Source organism: Nyctereutes procyonoides, unplaced genomic scaffold (assembly GCF_905146905.1).
Source record: "Nyctereutes procyonoides isolate TBG_1078 unplaced genomic scaffold, NYPRO_anot_genome, whole genome shotgun sequence".
Classification (NCBI taxonomy): Eukaryota; Metazoa; Chordata; class Mammalia; order Carnivora; family Canidae; genus Nyctereutes; species Nyctereutes procyonoides.
This window is the reverse complement of record NW_026575048.1, coordinates 29,327,903-29,349,276: the sequence shown is the minus strand read 5'-3', so window position 1 is coordinate 29,349,276 and position 21,374 is coordinate 29,327,903. Positions and strand designations below refer to the sequence as shown.

The window sequence follows — 21,374 nt, the reverse complement described above, 5'->3', positions numbered from 1 at the left end:
CATCCGGGTCGTTAGGCGACGCTGCCGGCCCCGGAACTCAGCTGTTCCGCACCTGCCAGACTAGGAGGTGAGGCCACCCCCGTCTGCCGCCCAAGCATGCACGGCGACGCGCACACGCCCCCTGCCCTCTTCGTCCCCGTACGTTTTCAAAGGCCTGGGGAGGAAAATCGAGTTTGTAGTGAGCGTCTCCCCTTCCTCAGTCCCCGGGCTCGGTTCTGAGGCGCCGCCACCTGTGGTTGACAGCCCGAGTGGCCCTGGCCAGGCCTGCGGCGGCCTCGTGCATCTCCCCCGGGCGCGCTGCGCCGCGGCGGGCCCCGAGTAGCCGGCTTGACTCGGACCCCCGCGCGCGCAGCGTCTGCGAGCTGCGTTTCCCCCGCCGCCCGGCGTTGCCACTGAAGCTTGGCCCCGGGGTCTGGCCTCCCTCGCCCGGGCCCTGTAGGAAGACTTTTGAAGACTTCCAGTGTGACATCTTTATACTGGGAGTTTTGATGTGCTTCGGGGCCGAGAGGCGAGGGGTGGGGGTCAGGGTGCTGTGCACCGAGCAGTGGGCGGAAAAAGAGGAGGCTGGGTTGTCAGGCCCGGTCTGTGTTTGATCTTGCTGCTTCAGTTTTCCCATTTATGGACTGGGTTAATGACATGTGTTTTGCTACGCATTTTTCTTCCGGAATTGTACCCTGTTTGAAATAAATAAATAAATAAATAAATAAATAAATAAATAAATAAATAAATAAATAATAATTAATAAATAAATAAATTTAAGTCATCTCTACGCCCAACGAGCGGCTTGACCCCACGACTCCAGCTCAAGCCTCACCTGCTCTACTGACTGAGCCAGCCAGGTGCCCCGTTATTTGCAAAATTTCTTTTAATTTTCATTTTACCCCTTTTTTCATTCCTCCAAACCAAGCATGGCTTTCATTTATGTTTTTTTTTTTTTTTTTACCCTTGCCATTTAGAATTAGATTCATCAGCTTTGCCTCAAGGAAATTGTGAAAATTTCCCCCAAATGAAGTGAGAAGTAAAGCCATACGTTTCATTTCTTACTGGTTACGTTCGTTAGGCTTGCCCTTCAAAAAATCCTTACAAGTATTTTTTAATTTGTTAAGGTGTGACTTTTAAACTTCAGCAATGGAGCTAGCCCACAGTTTATTGCTAAATGAAGAAGCTTTGGCTCAAATCACTGAAGCAAAGAGACCGGTTTTTATCTTCGAATGGTTGAGATTTCTTGATAAAGTCTTGGTTGCTGCCAACAAGGTATGATGTTTTTTTTGTTTTTGTTTTTTTCCAGCTGGGTTTACATGATGAAGAATATTGTATGTTCATGATTTGTGAAGAAACAAGTATTATGTTTTGGAAAGGTTGTGGGTCACTTGTGGAATTGAGAATGTAACACTGGAATAGGAATTTTTATCTGTCCTTTGTCCATTTTGTGGCAAAACCTGAATCTTGTTTGAACCTAGCTTTTTGCCTACTTCATGTCTCTATGTGGACAGCTGAATGTGACTGGAGAAAAATATGATTATGTGACTGCCATCATTTTAAATACATTTATCTCCAACTTCAGGTGGTCCCTCAGTGCTGTTTAGCAATCTGAATATCTTCACTTATGTCTCTGAGGAGTTATAATAGGTTTTTTTTTTTTCTATTTTCTTCTTCTTACATAGTCTGTTTATTCTGGTTGCTTTTCATTGTGTGTACGTTTTATTACCTGCTTTTAAAATTAGGCAGGTTCCTCACATACCTGATCATATTTTGCTGTCTGCTTAAATTTGGGAATGAGTTATGAGTTCTCTGGGCAGGGAAGTTCATTAACTGTATTTCACTGTAGGATAGTCCTGTTGTTTGAGGATCCCCTGATGTTGGTATCATAGGTTTCTCTTAGCTACTCATTCCCTGGAAGAGACATTTCTACTCTAGTGTCCTAGGTTGTATTACCAGCTGCCTCGATTCTAGGAGCTGGGGGCAGAAGGCTAGAGACTTCAACATCCAGTATGTAAACTTTCATTTAATCCCCCTGTTCAGTGCAGTTTTCCCAGCCCACAGCTGTGCTTGAGCTCCCTAAGTTCAGAATGGAGAACGGTATGAGAGCCTTACAGGTTCTAGACTCTCAACCATTTCCTCCAGTCCTAGGCACAACTTCACTCCCTCCTCTGAAAGCACCTACAGCTTCAAACAACAACTAAACAAACATGAGCTTTATGGGATTCTGTGTTGTAAGTTGGGTGTCTTCTCAGCTTTCCCTATTGGGATACCTGGCTTCTATATTTTTTCTGTTGATTGTTTTTCCTGTTTTCTTTGCTCTTGTAGATTTGTGCTTTTTTTGGGGGGGGGGGCAGGGGGTTGCTCTTTAGTATAGTTTTAGTAGTATTTCTGGAGAGACAAAGTTAATGTATAGATTCATTTACGATCCTGAGCTCAAAGTTTCTATTTTTCTCTTAAGCTCTTTCTAACAATATTTGTTGCCTCCATTCCACTGGAATGGTTCTTGTCTAGTCATCAGTGATCTTAAATTCTTCCAACCAGTGATCAGTATTCTGTCTCAGTTGACCATCAGCAGCTTTTGACATAGTTGATCCTTTACCTTGAAACACTTACTATATTTTTAGTTTTGTTGTGAAATTGAAAAATGAGTATATACAAGTATCTGTTCCTTTAATGATACCATAATCTCATGATTTTTACTACCATCTATAAGATAATGACTCCCAGATATCCAATTACCTCTTTCTCTCTTAAACAGCATCTCAAAATTAACATATTCAAAGCCAAATTCTTGATTTCCCCATCCCAAACATGTCCTTTGCCTAGTGCTCATCTTCTCGGGAAATGAACATTTTTCCCTTCTAGTTGCTCAGGTCATAAACCTTAGAGTCATTCTTGACTTCTCTCTTTTTCTCAAACTTCACATCACATTCATCAGCAAATCCTATTGGTTCTACACACCAAATATGTCCAGAATTCAATTATTTGTCATCAGTGCCATTGTTCCCACCCTCATTTCTCATCTGGATTATTACAGCAGCTTCCTAAGTGCTCACCATGCTTCCAGCCATGTACCTTGTAGAGTGTTCTTTGCTCAATATTCAGAATGTGCCTATTAAAACACTCTGATCATGTCCCTGTTGTGCTTCAAATTCCTACTCAGAATGAAGTAGAAAATTCTTACAATGGTATGTAATGGATGCTATACAGTCTGGTCCCTTCTACCCTTCTGACTTCATCTCCCACTGCTTCCTCACTCTGACTCTGCCGCAGCCAAACTGGCCTCTTGCTCTCCTCAACTAAGCAAACTTCCACCTTTGCCCTTGTTCGTGTTGCCTGAAATGTATTTATCTCAGATATCTGCATAGCTCACCCCTTCACTTCTTTTCAGAGGGCTTTTTTACTAATCTGTACAAAATAGGAAGAGCTCACACTCTTCATTTATTTGGTAAAGTGTCTTTCCCCATTAGAATATAAACTCACGAGGACAGAGACTTTGTTGTGTTCACTGTTTCACCACAGTGCATACAATAGTGCATGGCATGTAATAAGGGCACAATAAGCATTTCTTGAATGAACTCTTGGTATTGATTACAAATATATCTGAGTTTTTTTTTTTATTATTCTGTCTTTGGCTCTTAGAGCTTCTTTCAGTTTTCTTCACTGACCTATATAACTTACAAACTACTGACTTTGCTTTTACAAGGCAGCCTTGCTAGGTTCTAAGACATCAGTTGTCCATATACCCATTATTTTACATCCTTTGACTGTTGGTTTCTTAGTAAGTTGGTGTGGAAACTTTTTGGATCTAGAGTAGTCACATTTATTGTTAGCTAACTTTTTGGCATTGAAGGGGAAGGAAGGATAATATTTAGTCTGGAAAGGAATGGTTCATTTCTTACCAAATTTTTCCTTATCTGAAAATTTTCTTTTATGGTTTAATGCCTAATGTAGATTTTAACTTTTTAAGTGTTTTAAAATTGTGATTAAAAGGTGACAAAGACACATATAAGAAAAACTGATAATGTTCTTTATTTTTTGTAACAGACTGATGTAAAGGAAAAACAGAAAAAACTTGTTGAACAATTAACTGGATTAATAAGTAGTTCACCTGGACCACCTACACGAAAATTGTTAGCTAAAAATCTTGCAGCTCTTTATAGCATTGGGGATACTTTTACTGTCTTTCAAACACTTGATAAATGTAATGACATTATCAGAAATAAAGATGACACTGCAGCCTACTTACCAACAAAATTGTAAGTACTTACTTTGCCAATTTTTTTTTTTTTACAGTAACTTAGTAAGGAAATACTGATTATAAAGACCCCCAGGTCAGTAGAACCTGAGGCATGGTGCTTGACAATGAAAGCTCTGAGCAGGTCTGGGGAAGGGGTTCTTTTTCAATATATGTTTCATTGTCACTGGGACTTTTAGCAAACGACAGAGCATTGGTATGGTGTCAGCAGTTTGCATGGAGGTCTTTTGGTAAATTTGGATGGAGAAAATATTCTTGGTTGGGATAAAAGAAAAGAATTTCTAGGGGATGCGATTGAGACAGGAATGGGCAAACTAGCCTGTAGGCTGCTCCCTATTTTGTGAATAAAGCTTAATTGAAATACAGAAATGCCCATTCATTCAGGTGGTAGCTGCTGTCATGTGATAGTGGCAGAATTGAGTAGCTGATATTGAGGCCATGTTGCCTGCAAGTTTGCTGACCTTTAGATCAGCAGGGCCTTACCCAGATCCTGGCCCATACATTTTAGAGCAAGTCTTAAGGATAATAATGGCTATAGGGTATGTCCTATGAAAGGGTCAGATAAGAAAATCAGCAGATGTGGTACAAGAGGAGAGTGGTCAAGGGGAAAGTAATATCTAAATAAGCTCACTTGTGTTATAAGGGGAGCTCAGTGCCAAGGAAGGGCTCTCAAAGAAGTATCAGCCAAAGATCAACAACAGGGAAGAGCACTTGGAGGTCAGGCAAACAAGTGGTTAAGATGGGAAGATGGATGTGATAGACCAGGGATTGGCAAACTTTATGAAAAAGAGCCCGATAGTAACAATTTTTGGCTTTGTGGACTATACATCTCTATCACAACTACTCACCTCTGCTACAGACTGTGCATAAATAGAATAGCTGTGTTCCAATTACAAAAACAGGTGGCAGGCTGGATGATGGGCCAGATTTGGCTTGTAGGCTGTAGTTTGCCAACCTATTTTTTTAGGCAAAGGAAACTTCTCATTGGAAACAAAAGTAGATTCTTTATAGTGCTTTACAGAAAGATGCAAAATAGATAAGGGAATGAGTCGTGAGGGGGAAGATGAGAAGTTCACTTCTGGGTGTGCTGATTTGCAGGACAGGAGGGAACATCCAAGGGACAGTGTATAGTCGGTAGTTTGAAGTCATGGTCTGGATTTCAGAGCTCTGAGTTGAGAATGTAGTTTTGGAAAGGAGAGTGGAGATTAGGAACCCTTTGGTAGGGATAAAGTTACCTAGAAAGAGTTACTGTTTGGGAACAGAGAATGGCCAAGGATACATCTCTAGAACACCATGCAAGGGGCCTGGGCCAGTGTAATAGTTTACAGAGGAAACAGGAAGATTATTCTGAACCTGGACACTGATTTTTTAGGTCTGTTTTCAACTACATAGGTATGTTGTGCTTAGATTTTGTGTTGTTTGGGATAGACGTAGATCTCAAAAGTTTTAGAAGAAATGAGAGAGCACTAGTGCTTTCCAGTTTATTTTGGAATTTGAAGCTGTGTTAATATATTGGTAGTTTAGATCTCCACCACTTAGCAAATCCACATATCACTTTCTAGTTCTGCTTAAATAGAATTTATTATATATTTCTTATTATTCATAGGTATTTCCCAGTGGATCCATGGGTTCTGTATACGAATTCCCTAAATATTCTGACGTGACCTCAGTCCTTTTTAGTTTAGTCATCAGCCTAGAATATTGAAAGAAGCATAGGATTTAGAGTCAACCAGGTGAAGATAGGCTCCCTGATTCTACTATCTATTACATATATGATAGTAATAATGTCTCTGCCTCAGAGTAACTTGCTCAGGACAGCTATTATTAGGTGACGGGTTCTAGGATGTAGTCACAGATCTGCCAGACTTCAAAGATTACACTCTTCACTCCTATCCCATACTCCTGCCTCCAAACTAAACTCACAGCTAATCACTTACTTACTATTCATACAACTGATGATGGAGTGATTTCCTCTGTCCTAAAGAGATAGGCTTTTGTTACATTTCTTCTCTGTATAGCCAAATGTTCCATGAAAGCCATTTAGATTAAATTTTACAAGTAACTGTTTACTGTTATTTGTATATTAAAAGGAAGGAACTCTGAGCAATAAAAAAATGTGTAAGATAGATTCCCTGTTTCCAGATTTTACATTTCCATTGGCAAGATAAGATAGACACATTTCTCTTTATTTATTTATATTTATTTTTTAAGTAGGCTCCGCGCCCAATGTGGGGCTTGAACTCACAACCTTGAAATCAAGTGTAACATGTTCTACTGACTGAGTCAGCCAGGTGCCCCAAAATACATTTAAATGATCAAGTCAAAGCACAGTAAATAAAATATTTATTTTGAAATATGAGTGGTTACCATTAAGTGTTATATATATATAATGAGAGAAGAGAAGGAATCCTTGCAGATTGACATAATTTGGGAAGTCTTCATGAAAGGAAAACTTGAGTTTCTTTCCAAAGGAGGGGTATGATTTATTATATGAATATATATTTATTCTCTTATATTCCTAAAAAAAATACAATTTGGTTAACTATGGTATTTGTTGTGATTATAAAGAATCGATAGGGCAGCCCCGGTGGCCCAGCGGTTTAGCGCCGCCTTCAGCCCTGGGTGTGATCCTGGAGACCTGGGATCGAGTCCCACGTCAGGCTCCCTTCATGGAGCCTGCTTCTCCCTCTCCCTGTGTCTGTGTCTCTGTCTCTCTCTCTCTCTGTCATGAATAAATAAATAAATAAAGATCTTTTTTTTTTTTTAAAGAATCAATAAACAAGATGTTTTTGAAAGGTGAAAATTAAGGATTCGTAGCCAAAAGTGTCCTGCACAAATACAAATTGATTTCTGAAAACCAGAAAGATAGCATGACATTGTATTATTAACCTGAACATTGAAGACATCACTTCTTACAGGGCTGCAGTGGCTTGTGTTGGAGCATTTTATGAAAAAATGGGGAGAATGTTAGGAAGTGCATTTCCAGAGACAGTGAATAATCTTTTGAAATCTCTGAAAAGTGCAGAGGTAAGTTTTACAACAAATATTGTTTAAATGTTTTGCTTGTGGCAGGAGTTAGATGTCAGTTAAAAATATATGTTTACCTTTTTTTCTGTCCCTGTGGTACTTTGTACTGCTGAGCAAGAAGGTAATTTAAGATTATTACTTGCAAAAAAAATATCACTTGCTCCATCTTTAATGTATGTTATATTTCAGTGGGAAGAGAAAGAATGCTTTTCCTTGGCAAAAAATAGGTTTGCCTATTATTTTTTATTTAGCCTATGGATATTTTTGCATTGCTGTTTTATTTTTGTGCCATAGCTAATATATTAGTTTCCTAGGTTTGCCTAGGGTAGTAAATGACCACAGTGACTTCAAACAACAGAAATTCGTTGTCTTATAATTCTAGAAGCAAAAATCCAAAATCGGGGTGTTGGCAGGGCCATCCTCCTGAAAACTCTAGGGAAGAATCTTTCCTTGCTTTCTTAACTTCTAGTGGTTGCTGGCAATCCTTGGTGTTCCTTGATTTGTAGATGCACTTCTAATTTCTGCCTCTGTTGTCACATGGTGTTCTTCCTCTGCATCTGTGTTCTGCATCCAAATTCTTCTTAGCAGGATACCAGTAATTGGATTAGGGCTCACCTGAATCCAGTGGGACCTTGTCTTTATTTAATTTCATCCCAAAATCCTTATTTCCAAATAAAGTCATGGTCACAGGCAATGGGGCTTAAGACTTGAATTAATCTTCTTGGAGGACGCTATTCAATCCACAGCAGCTAATATTGAGTAAAAATAGTTCTATTTTGTCATGTCAATTTGGTGTTAACTAAAACTAACCAAGCCCTGTACTCTTATAATCTAATTCCTTTGTCTTGGAAAGCTAAAGATTTCTTGGACAACAGCTCTTCTGGGAACTACTTGTCAATTCATTTATTAAACAATGATTGAGGACATACTGTCAGATAGGAAGCATACAAAGATGAACAAGACACGGTCTCTGACCTCTTCAAAGCTTACAGTCTAGTGGAAGACATCTGTATTTGAATAAGTACACTCTAAGATGTAAGAACCAAGCACTGTGAGAGTATGAAAATGAGTTTGGGGAGTTATAAAAAGGTGAAGGCTTAGTATATCTCTGTGACAGGTTTTTTAAATGTGTTGGATGGGTCTTCTTTTAGATGGGTTGTATTACTTTTTAACTACTTTTCTCTTAACTGTTCACATTCTGAAAATTTGAGATACGATATTGAAGTCTTTGAAATTGTTTTCACATTCTCATTAAGTTGTGCTTCATGTTGTGGAAACATTAGAATCTGTTTTCTTGTTGTAACTTGATTTCTCAGCAAGATATTATTTAATAGAAGTTAATAATTACTCTTACCTCTCAGGTGCTTTCTAGGATACTTTTATTTTTTATTACTTACTGTTTACCCTGTAAAGGTAAGACTATGAGACCACAAAACCCAGGAAACTTTTTGTGTCTTGGTGTGTTCTTGTTTAAACATGGAATTTGTTTTACAGCATAGTTTTGATTTATTTCATGTCTAGTCTCAAGGGCGAAGTGAAATCTTAATGAGTCTACAGAAGGTTCTGAATGGACTGGGCGGTGCAGCAGCTTCCTCACATCGTGATATTTACAAGAATGCGAGGTCTCTCTTGACTGACAGATCAATGGCTGTTCGATGTGCAGTTGCCAAGGTCAGTACTCAGCTAATATATGCTATTCCTTCTCATGCTGCTTCTTAGAGCGACATTTTTTTTTTCTTTTAAAGTTTTAAAATGTGATTGCATACTTTTTGTTCCCATGGATTAGTTTCAATTTGTGGAATTACATACAAATGGAATCCTGTGGGATGTACTCTCTCTCTATCTCTCTCTCTCTTTTTTTTTTTTTTTTTGGTCTGGTTCCTTTTACTCAGCATAATTATCTTAAGATTCATTCATATCTTTACATGTGTCACTAGTTCATTTCTTTTCATTGCTGAAAAGAAGTTGTGTAGTTGTACCACAATTAGTTTATTCCTTCACCTGTTAAGGACATTTGAATTGCTTCCAGTTTAGGCTATTACCGAAAAAGCTATGAACATCTGTATACAAGTTTTTGTGTGGACATACACATTATTCTACTTGGGTAGATACCTAGGAGTGGAATAACTAGATTGTATGATAGACTTATGTTTAACTTCTTTAAAAATTGCCAAACTGTTTTCCAAAATACTTGTACCATTTTACATTTCCACCAGCAACATATGAGATTTCTAATTCCTCCACATCTTCACCAACATTTGGTATTGTCAGTATTACTCATTTTGGCCATTCCAATAGATATGTACCCACGTCTCATTGTAGCTCTAGTTTATATTTCCCTAATGACTAATGATGAGCATATTTTCATGTGCTTATTGCCGCCCATATCTTCTTTGATGAAGAATCTATTCAAATCTTATACCTGTTTTGAGTTGTTTTCTTATTTTGAGCTTTGATAGTACTTAATAGGATTTTTAAAAATATATTTCTAGGGATCCCTGGGTGGCGCAGCGGTTTAGCGCCTGCCTTTGGCCCAGGGCGCGATCCTGGAGACCCGGGATCGAATCCCACGTCGGGCTCCCGGTGCATGGAGCCTGCTTCTCCCTCTGCCTGTGTCTCTGCCTCTCTCTCTCTCTCACTGTGTGCCTATCATAAATAAATAAAAAATATATATATATATATATTTCTAAAAAAATAAAATAAAAATATATTTATCAGATACATTATTTGCAGATACTTTTTCTTAGCTATGTTCTATCTTTTCATCTCTAAATAGTGTCTTTCTAAGGGAAAGAAGAGAAGTTTTGGAATTTGCCAAAGTCCAATTTACCAATTCTTATTATATAGACTCTTTTAATAGATTCTATCAGATGTTCTACATATACAGTCATCTTGTCTAAGAATAAAGACAGTTTTACTTTTTTTCCAGTATGGATATCTTTTGCTCTGGCTAAATCCTTTAATACAATCTTGAATTAAAAACATGAGAGCAAATATCCTTGTCTTATTTCCAGATCCTTAAGGAGAAAACGTTCAGTCCTTTACCATTTAGTGTTAAATGTTGGTCTCTCTAGATGACTTTTATCAAGTTGAGGAAGCAAGCACCCTTATATTTCTAACTGCTAAGAGGTTTTATCAGGAATGGTTGTTGGATTTTGTCAAATGCCTTTTGTTTTATATTTGATTTCTTGTGCAATTTTTGTTGTTGCTGTTTTCTAGTTAAACTTCTTATTTTAAGATAATTGTAGATTTACATGAAATTATAAGAAATAATACAGAGATGTCTTTATACACTTTTACCCAGTTCCTTCCAATGGTAATATCTTGCAAAAGTATAATATAATATTACAACTAGTATAATAGTGTTGACATTGACACAGTCCATTGATCTTGTTTAGTTTTCCCTAGTTTTGTATACAAATTCAATTTTAAGATTTATTTATCCATTTAAGAGAGAGAGCGTGAGTGGGTGTGCTCACATGCTAGTGAGCACGTTGGAGAGGGTCAGAGGGAGAGAATCTCAGGCAAACTCCCCACTGAGCCTGGAGCCCACGGTGGGGCTTCATCCTACAACCCTGAGATCATGACCTGAGCTGAAACCAAGAGTTGGATGCTTAACCAACTGAGCCACCCAGACACCTCTAAAAATTCAATTTGAAAAATCAATACTGGGCTATTTAGGTTATTTGTTCTTTAGTGAGTTTTCTATTTCATTTAAATCGTCAAATTTATTGGCGTGAAACTCTTTCTGATAGTCTGTTTGTTCTGTTAATATATATTGAATCCACAATGATGTGATCTCTCTCATTCTTAATTTTGATAATTCATGTCTTCTCTCTTTCCTTCATCTGCCTGGCTAGAGATTTATTAAATTTATTGGTCATCTCAAAGAAGGAGCTTTGGGTTTTATTTCTCTTCTTTTCAGTTTTCTATATCAGCTGTTATCTTTATTATTTTCTTTTTTCCCTGCTTACTTTGTGCTAAATTTTCTCTGAGTCATCTAGTTTCTTTCTTTTTTCTTTTTTTTTTTGTCATCTAGTTTCTTAAGGTGGAAACTGAGCTTATTGATTTGAGACCTTTCTACTTTCCAATATAGGAGTTTACTGTTAAATGTCTTTTCCTAAGTACTGAAAACTCTCTTGAGGCAGTAAGCTGGGACAATTGATAGGGTTAACTTTGTTTTCCATCCTTAAAGATTACTGTCCTTCATTGCCTCATGTCCAGTGTCTTGAAAACTGTTGTTCCGTATATTTTAATCTTTTGGTCACTTCAGGAGAGAGAGTAAATCTGATTTCTTGTTACTATTTCTCTGGAAATGTACGTTCTAAAATGTAATTTATTTTTTTCTTCAAATTAAATTCCAGTGTCTACTAGAACTACAGAATGAAGCTGTGTTCATGTGGACTGCTGAATTAGAAAATATTGCCACTCTCTGCTTTAAGGCTTTGGAAAACTCAAATTATGGGGTTCGAGTGGCAGTGTCTAAACTCTTAGGAACAGTCATGGCTACAGCATTGATGCCAAAACAAGCAACAGGTATCATTTGCCAACCCCTGATTTAGACTATTACAGATATTTGAAGGTATATGAAATCTGTCTAAATGAGTTATTTCTTATTGGCAAATCACTTGAAAGATTTAAATTGTTAAGTGTCTTTGTCTACTTTTTCAGGGAATAGAACTATCCAAATGTCATTTATCTTGATATAGACAAGGCATTTTTTTATCGTTATAATGCACAAGATAGTAAATATCAAGTATACTGGATATATACGCAAGTAAGATTTATGAAATGGTTTTGTATAATCTTCAAGGGACTGGAATCTGTCACTTTTTTATGCTTCCCTACTTTCAATCTCTGATGAGTAGATCCATTTTATAGTATGGTATTCTTTTTTTTTTTTTCTTTTTTTGATCTTTATTGTAAGAACAATCAGAGGCATTTGTCATGTGACTTCTGCTGTGCCTTACAGTTCCATAGAGATGCCTCAGTGAGGGTTGTGAGTAGACCCTGAGGGAGTCCAGCCACGTATGCTACTGTCCCCACCCCTACTCCACCTCTTTGTAGTCGAAGGAGAATCAGATGTTACAGATTCAAGTCCTAGCTCTTATGTTAATTAGCTATGAAACCTTTTGAGCTTTAGTCTCTTTATCTTTAAAGATAATTATTTCAGTTTGTGCAACTAGATGATGATGATGACAGGTAACATTTATTAAGTGCTATGTGCCAGGCACTGAATTAAGCATGTAACTGAATTGTTTTATTTAATCCTCATAAAAGCCCTGTGAATCATAAGTACTATTCACACTTTATAAACAAGGAAATTGAGGCTTATAGAAATTATGTAATTTGTGTTCTTTGAAGTGTTCTGTAAGCATCAGAGCTGAAATTCAAACCCAGGCAGCCAAATTCCAAAGTTTATATACTTAATCGTAAAAGTATACTTTTATACCTTTCCTGTAGACTTTTTGTGAGGATTATGTTTGCAGCTGTATGTTAAAGGGCTTCGTAAAATATGAAGCTCTGTACAAGGGATGGCAATTCAGCTGCAATCCAGTGACATTTTAATTGACTGCTAACCATTGTATAGAAAGCTTGGACTTGACAAAGTTTCTTTGAGTCTACTTCAGTTGGGAATGAAGACTGTGATCAATTAGCATTTTCTGCTATAGATGTGTTTTGTCTTACCGTGTTATATATATCAAGGTTAACATTATTAAACTATTTTTGGCATAGATTTTTATTAATTGCTTTTAATGTCTAGCTCCTTCCATTTTTCCTAGCATTTTTTGCTTCAAAATTGAATTTATTTTTCAAGTAGATTATAAACTTAAAGACTATAAGAAAACAAAAGGACCTATCTTGTAGTAGTTTAAGAATCCTTAAAAGTGATTACTTGAATTTTAAGCCAGATTTATTAGAAAATCTTTTAAAAATGTTATTCAAAATAGTAAAATATATCGCTTATGAATTTACTTTTCTTCCTGAAAGTAATGCGCCAGAATGTGAAGCGAGCAACATTTGATGAAGTCTTAGAACTCATGGCCACAGGATTTCTACGTGGAGGGTCAGGTTTTTTAAAGAGTGGTGGAGAGATGTTAAAAGTCGGAGGGTCTGTTAATCGTGAAGTGAGAGTTGGAGTTACACAGGTTTGTAATGTATACATATGAAAGAATTCTGTTCACATTGCTTGTGAAATCTCATGGAAGACTCTTAATGACAGTACACACAGATTTTTAATATTGTCTATTTTTTTTCAAAATAATTATTTTACCAAATGAATGAATTACATTCAAATTCCAAATTACAAAAAAAAAATTCCAAATTACACACTTATATGGAAAGATGGATTCCTAACGATGTGTAAATTAGCCCTTGTCTGCTGTATTTATATAAGTATCCAACAACATTTTCCCAAATTTTACTTGGCAGAAAATCAGATGTAAAATAATTCAGTTTTAGTTGAAATTATATTCAAATAGCTGGAGGCATTTAATTTTAATGTTCAGTGACCTTGTAGCAAATCATATTGGTTAATACTTCAATTGGATTAATCATAAATGAATAATCACTAATTTATTAAACTAAACCTGACTTGGAGTTAAAATTGCAAAATAATAATTAACCAGGGCAGCCCGGGTGGCTCAGCGGCTTAGCGCTGCCTTTGGCCCAAGGCGTGATCCTGGATACCCGGGATCGAGTCCCACATTGGGTTCCCTGCATGGAGCCTGCTTGTCCCTCTGCCTGTGTCTCTGCCTCTCTCTCTCTCTGTGTGTCTTTCATGAATAAATAAATAAAATCTTAAAAAATAATAATAATAATTAGCCAAATAAGGTGTTATGGTTAATATCTAAGAATAATTGATAATAAGATAAGATGTATCTTTGTGATCTTAGTCAAAATCAGTCCAACTATATATTGTTTCTGAAACAAGTATAGAAATAGAAGTAAACCATTTTTATCTTATAGTCACAAGCAAGGACATCCATTGTCCTAGGTCAATGTTTATTTAGGATGTGAGAGTTTTCTTATTCCTATAATCTGTTACCTTCCTCACCATCAGGGTGAATTCAGCTTTCCTTCCCTCCCTCTCCACTATCTTTTTGCATTCTTCATGAAGCTACTGATGACAGTTTTGAGCCAAAGATACTTCCACCAGTAGTTCCTTTGCTAGAAGTACTGAAAAGGTCTCAAGTATTAATTTTTCTCAATTTTAATCTCAAATATAATTTATTTGTGTGCTATGATCATTTATCTCTGTAGTTGCTTTATATGTCATCTCAGTTCATTTATATAATTTATCTGAAGTTGTATCTTTATTTATAGGCATATGTTGTTTTTGTAACTACATTGGGTGGTCAGTGGTTGGAGCGTAGCTTTGCTACATTCTTGTCCCACGTACTTGATCTGGTTTCCCATCCTCGGGCAACGCAAACACACGTAGAGGCTGTGTACTCAAGACGATGTGTCTCCTTTATCCTAAGAGCTACTGTGGGCAGTTTGCTAGGTGAAAAAGCCCAGATTGCAGCTGCCAAAGAAATATGCCAAGCTATTGGAAAACAAATGAAAGCAGTAGGTAAGAATTGATACCTTGATGTATGTTGCTGATTTCTTTAGTCACTTAGTTTTATATTATTATTCTTAATAAATACTAATAGATCTGTTTAATTCATGTCATTTTCTGGACTATGCTTTAATAGCCACTTTTATTGAATACTCTTATTTGTTATCAAAACAACATAATTTCAGTGAAATAGTTTTTAAAGCTTTGAGTAGCATGTTTAAAAGGTTAGGTTTTCTGTTCAATTTCTAGTACCTGTACTGATGTACTGGTATGCAGCAGCATATTGCTTTGCTATCTTTAAGGAACAACCTATTGTAATTTTTCTGTTTGGGCCTTTTGCTTTATAAACACATGTTTTTTTTTTTTTCCTTTTGTTAGTAGAATTAATGTGAAGACTTAGGAACAATTACAGGTGGTTATTGGCCCACTATTAGCTATACTGTGAAACCTCAGTAATTCATAATTAAAAGAAATGTCCATTTTGTAAATTTTTCAGTTTAACAAGTAGTTATTGATTATCTGAAATTGCAAAGTAGTAATTCTGGGTTTGAATAATAAGTGAGATAAAAGTTCCTGCCTTCATGGAATTTGTAATCCAATTAGGGAACTAAACAAGATAAAATACAAATTCCATAGGACAGTTCAGTTTTCTTAACCTTAATCAGGCAAATTATATTGCCTAATAGTGGTCTTCAGAAATGAGAATTTAAAGGGGTACCTGGATGCTTCAGTCTGTTAAGTATCCTACTCTTTATTTTGGCTTAGGTCATGATCTCAGGGTTGTGAGATCAAGCCCCACATCCAGCTCTGCGGTCAGGCTGGGAGTCTGATTGAGATTCTCCCTCTACTTCTGCCCTTTCCCCATTTGCTCTCTCTCTAAAATAAATTTTTTAAAGAAGTAAGAATTTAATAAATAGAGAATAACCAGTAACTTATATTTAAAGAATATATACTAAGTATTTTATAAAAATCAGTAAAAATAATTTCACAAATAATTTTCATTGTTTATAATAGCTTACTTAGCATACCATTTTTATTTTTTTATTTTTTTAATTTTTATTTAAATTTTAGTTAACATACAGTACAATATTGATTTTAGGAGTACAATTCTGTGATTTATCACTTATGTACAATACCTAGTGCTTATCACAAGTGCCCTCCTCAGTGCCCATCACCCTTCTAGCCCATCACTTACCCATCTCCCTCCATTGCCCCTCAGTTTACTCTGTATCATTCATTAAGAGTCTCTTAGGTTTTGTTTCCCTCTCTCTTTTTTCCTTCCTTCCTATATGTTTATCTGTTGTTTTTTTTTTTTTAAGAAAAACATGAGTGAAATCATATGGTATTTGTCTTTCTCTGACTGACTTATTTCATTTAGCATAATACACTCTAGCTCTATATAGGTCAAGCAAACCATTTTTATTTATTTATTTTTTAAGATGTTATTTATTTATTAGAGAGAGAGAGAGAGAGAGAGAGAATCCACACATGGCTGGAAGAGCAGAGGGAGAAGGATAAGCAGACTCCGTGATGAATGTGGAGCTCATTGCGAGTTCAGTCCCACAAACCTGAGATCATGACCCAAGCCAAAATCAGGAGTCAGATGCCTAACCAACTAAGCCACCCAAGTGCCCAAAGCAAAACGGTTTTAAATCCACGGGGCTAACTGATAATTATGAATTGTGAATTAAAGGGTGTTTAATGAGGTCTTTTTCTTCAACTATATTAAAATAATAATCTGTCCTAGGTTCACAACTTGAAAAATATTTGTACAATGATGTGTTGGAGAAATGTTTAAGTGACAGAAATACTGTGCCAGATTGTCGGAATAAAATAGTGAACCAGATATAAATAGCTGTGGTTTAGTAATCAAAAGAGTTTATGCATTTCCAAGTCCAGAAATAGCTAAGAATGAAGAAATGAAAATTATAGTCTGTAATGTATTATTTTATTCTATTCTGTTATTGTGTATTATATATTTTATAGCCTATTTGTTAAATTTAAATTGAATTAATTAACATATAGTATATTACTAGCTTCAGAGGTAGAGTTTAGTGATTCATCAGTTGCATATAACACCCAGTGCTCATTACATCATGTGCCCTCCTTAATGCCCATCATCCAGGTACCCTGTCTTCTCACCTGCCCCACTCCAGCAACTCTCAGTTTTTTTCCCTATAGTTCAGAGTCTGTCATGGTTTGTCTCCCTCTCTGATTTCGTCTTATAGTCTGTTAATACATGATGAATACAAAAAAGGTAAGGAAGTTTTACTGTCCTGTAAGTGTTATTAATCTTAAAATCATAGATTATCCAGTTGATTTTTTTTTTAATCTTAAAAGCGGGATTAAATACAATGCTATCTGTCTGGGATTTATGCTAGAATATATGCTCAATTAGTAATTTGACGAGGAATCTTTAGTTGTCTCATGTTAAATACACTTTAGTTTTATTGAAAGATCAGGGAAAGGGGTAGCAAAACTAACAGGAACTTTGAGGAACATCTTAGTAAGAAATTCTAAAGCAAGTTTCCTTATAGATCTGCTTCCTGGTCAGTAATTTGACAGTGTTGCTATCAATATATTGCAGCACTTGAGGTAACAACGGTAATAACAAAGTAACAATAATGGCTGCTGACATTGACTGCATGCCTATTGCAGGTAGCATGGTACTTTATTCTTTATGTGAATTGACTTTTCATTCACCACAATACTTTCTGAGCCCTTAACCTCTCAGGAGGAACTCGAGACTTGGATTAGTGGAGTGTTTGCCCAGTGTCATGTAGCTGACTGGTGGAGCTAGGATTGGAACCCAGGTGCCTTTCTGTGGAGACAGTGCTTTGGTACACTTACAGTTTGCTGCTGCTTGCTAAAGTTAGTGTATTCCTGGAAGCAGGCAAAATACCTCAGTGTGTATTTAAGTACTGTCAAATTGTCACTGAACAGTGTTTTTAAGTCATGTCAGTGTTTAGTTATGCAAGTGTTCTAAGAAGTAATTACCTACAGAGTTTTTTAATACCCAGGCATAAACTGGTAGAAATATTGGTATAAAAATGTCAATTGTATAAATTAAAAAAATTATGTCACAATTTAATTCACCCATATCAAACATGATTATGTCCTTCTAGAAGCAGTAGTGAATGACACTAGTGGTGAAAACAAATCTGGAGCAGCAGACATCGCAGCAAGCCAGCATGTGATGGTCTGTGCTCTTCAGGAACTCGGGAGCCTGGTGCAGAGCCTGAATGCTACTGCATCCCCTCTTATTCAGGAAGCATCTATAGGTATGATAATTCACTTCCTGGAATTCTTTTTACCATTTAAAAAAAAGTCATAAGTGTGATTGATACTTAACTCCTGATTAGTTGCTTGCCATTATAATTAGCAGTTTTCAGATCATTTGTTAAAAGGTGGGTTTTATTTAAGATTTGCTGGGCTTGTGAATGTTGAATAAATAGTTAAATAAAATTTGGAGAAGCAAATAAAAAAAGTCATGGTAGTTTGTTTCTAATAATTGGCTAAAATTTGTTGAATACATATTCAATTTTTACATCAACATTTACATTTTATGGATGTAGTTATACTATGTTTTTTGTAGGAAATGTTCCTTTAAAATTCTCTACTATTTCTGAGATAATGTATGTGTTTTTGACAAAGTTCTGAAAGTTTTTGGGTGAAACTATAATGATTCTGATTTTAATCACTGTGTTATACGTATTCTTCTAGTACATGAAATCATTGGACTTCACTAAAGGGTCAATTTTTGTGTATTTCTCTGTAGGACTTTTGGAAACTGTGACATCAGTGCTTCTTCATCCAAGTATGGCTGCGCGGCTTGCTGCTGCCTGGTGTTTGCGCTGTGTGGCTGTGGCATTACCATTCCAGTTGACACCATTTCTAGACAGGTGTGCAGAACGGCTCAACAACTTAAAAACTTCACCAGAAGCTGTTAGTGGATACAGCTTTGCAATGGCTGCTTTGTTAGGTGGAGTTCATCAGTGTCCGTTGGGTATTCCTCATGCCAAAGGAAAGGTATGACAGAGACCATGGCATTATAAGTGCTGTCATGTGGGCTTTTGCCTTTTTTTCCCCTTTCAAACTTTATTAATTGATTGATTGATTAATTATTGGAGTTCGATTTACCAACATATAGTATAACACCCAGTGCTCATCCTGTCAAGTGCCCCCCTTAGGGCTTTAGCCCTTATTGGGCTTTATAGCCTTTACTGTGTTTAATGTTGAGCTGGGTGATTAAATACCATTTTTACTATAATAATATAAAATACAGTGTTCTGCTAGTATGGAGTTGACAGACCTTAATTAAAATTTGATATTTAATTCTGCATAGGAATAGTAAGTTTTGTCTGGGTGTAGTATTTTATTTAAATAAAAAGCACAATAATTATGTAGAAATCAGAGCCCTTCTTTGAGCTTTTAGAGGTAAAAATTCACATTGCTAATATTCAGAGATGTCAGAATATGTTATTGCATTTAGTGTTTTGATAATAATAGTTGAATAGTTTTTATTGAGTCAGTTTTTTTTTCTACTACACCTACTAATACTATTATTATGATTTTTTTCTCAAGAATATTGTTTGTGTAAATATTATTTGCATCTTTACATACATAGATTGGGGCTAGGTTTTTAACTTGTTCTTTCTGGGACAGTAGGTCCAGATCCATTCATTCTTACAAGTTCCATAGCTATTCCTCGAGCCACAGCTTCCATCTCCCTTTGTTTTTTGACTACCTCCTCTGTGATTATCCTGCCCACAGTCTTTCTCCTGTCTGCCCATACCACTTCCATGTTTCACATTAGCTCAGAGACCCTTTGGGATTACCCAGTGCTCAGAGAATCAGTACAAATCCCTCTGTCTGCTAAACTGTCATCTCTGCAGTTTGCCTTCATTGAACCCATTCATTCTCATTTCTCTGCTTTATTTAGACTCATCATCTTGCCTTCTTCCTATGCCTTTCCCAGCCTTCATGCCTTTGTTCATACATTAGAATCTCATCTTCATGTTGGTCACTTGTTTAGAGGCCCAAATGAAGTGCCATCTCTTTCATGTAGTCTCCTCAGAGCTACTCCATTCTAGGATAACCTTTCCCTTTACAAAGGACGATTATATCTGTTTTACTATTTTGTCATTTAATCATGTGCTGCTTGCTATTTACCATTGTTCCTGTGACTTCCCTAAAACTGTAAGTGCCGTATTAGCTCGATGGCAGAAACATAATGGAAGTTCAACAAATCTGAATATAGGATAATAGTACTACCAATAATAAGAGCATTTATTAAGCAGTTACATGGACTAGCACTATTCTCAGTGCTTTGCTGTGTTAACTTATTTAATCCTTGCTAGAGTAAGATTGGCATTCCTATTTTTACCAGTCAGGGAACTTAGGCAAGGAAGTTAAGTTACCCGGGTCAGAAAGCTGAGAAATAGCTAAGCTAGGATATGAACCCAGGCGGTCTGTCTCTTAACCACGATGCTGTGCGGAGTCTCCTCAGAGACAGCAGTGCAATCAGGGTTGAGTAGATCTTGACACTGTTTTACAACATGTTAACAGCAACAACAAGAAAGGACAACTTCTTTTTTAATAAAGCATACTAGCTATGTATTTTCTTATTTGATTCCTTTAACTTGTTTCAGTTAACATCGAATTCTAAACTTCTCTTGCAGATGGTAGTTAGTATTGCTGAAGATCTCTTACGAACTGCTGCCCAAAATAGCAGGCTGTCTCTACAGCGCACCCAAGCTGGATGGCTTTTACTTGGAGCACTAATGACTTTAGGTATAGTTAGTTATATTTGAGTAGGATCTTATCTAACTCTATAACTGTCAGTAGATGATAATGAAAATTTAATTTTAAAACTATTAAACTTCGCATTCTAGACTTTAAATGACATAAAATTGGTGAAGGTGTTTTCCTCTCATTTGGGAGATTTCTATCTTTGGTAATTTCTGCTTAAGTACATTTAATGAGAAAATTGTTAACAAAGTTTCACCTTTACTATCAGAATAGCTCTGGTCTAACTAATTGGCTTAAGTTAATGTTAACCAAATGAGATGAAAGTATCAGGGCACATTCCATCCCCAGAGTGACAAAAGTGACATGATTTTGGTAGGGTGATAAAGTCACATTTAAATAGTCTTGGTGCTGCTTTTCTGGGGTTACCCTTCTGCATTTTACTTTCCTAAGTGCTATGACAAATCTGAGATGCAGGCAAAATTTAGCACTGTACACAGAATGGAAATACTTGCCATTATGGTAATGAGATGCGTCTACTTTTTAGTTTATATGTTCAGCTTCTGTGAAAAATTTGTGTGTGTGTGTTTGTGCATGCATGTGCACGTGTGTACTACAAAATTACTCATTGGTTTTAGTGTCTACCATTTGGAAGTTATACTTTGATCTAGTTTTCTAGGGAAAATAAAAAGTGCTAACTCATCCAGAAATTTATGTTAAATATGTTAAATGATATGTTAAAGGAGTTTCTTAGCAATGTGAATGCGTGTTCTCAGTTCTAAACATACTGCTCCT

At 36.4% G+C, this 21,374-nt stretch overlaps 1 protein-coding gene across 3 annotated transcripts in view; it reads left to right on the top strand.

The window, feature by feature from the left end:
- Positions 1–3: 3 nt before the first annotated feature.
- HEATR5B (HEAT repeat containing 5B) overlaps positions 4–21,374 on the top strand; it is a 98,318-nt gene continuing 76,947 nt past the window's right edge. For 2 of the 3 annotated variants that reach the window (XM_055327220.1, XM_055327222.1), the window contains exons 1-11: positions 62–138; positions 1,107–1,254; positions 4,030–4,241; positions 7,159–7,267; positions 8,789–8,938; positions 11,632–11,803; positions 13,259–13,416; positions 14,594–14,843; positions 17,957–18,112; positions 18,610–18,860; positions 20,513–20,624. In XM_055327220.1, coding sequence (XP_055183195.1) covers positions 1,129–1,254; positions 4,030–4,241; positions 7,159–7,267; positions 8,789–8,938; positions 11,632–11,803; positions 13,259–13,416; positions 14,594–14,843; positions 17,957–18,112; positions 18,610–18,860; positions 20,513–20,624 — 1,696 coding nt within the window. In that variant the 5' untranslated portion in view covers positions 62–138; positions 1,107–1,128. Of the gene's footprint in view, positions 139–1,106; positions 1,255–4,029; positions 4,242–7,158; positions 7,268–8,788; positions 8,939–11,631; positions 11,804–13,258; positions 13,417–14,593; positions 14,844–17,956; positions 18,113–18,609; positions 18,861–20,512; positions 20,625–21,374 lie in introns of all 3 variants that reach the window. The other variant, XM_055327221.1, reaches the window with a different exon arrangement.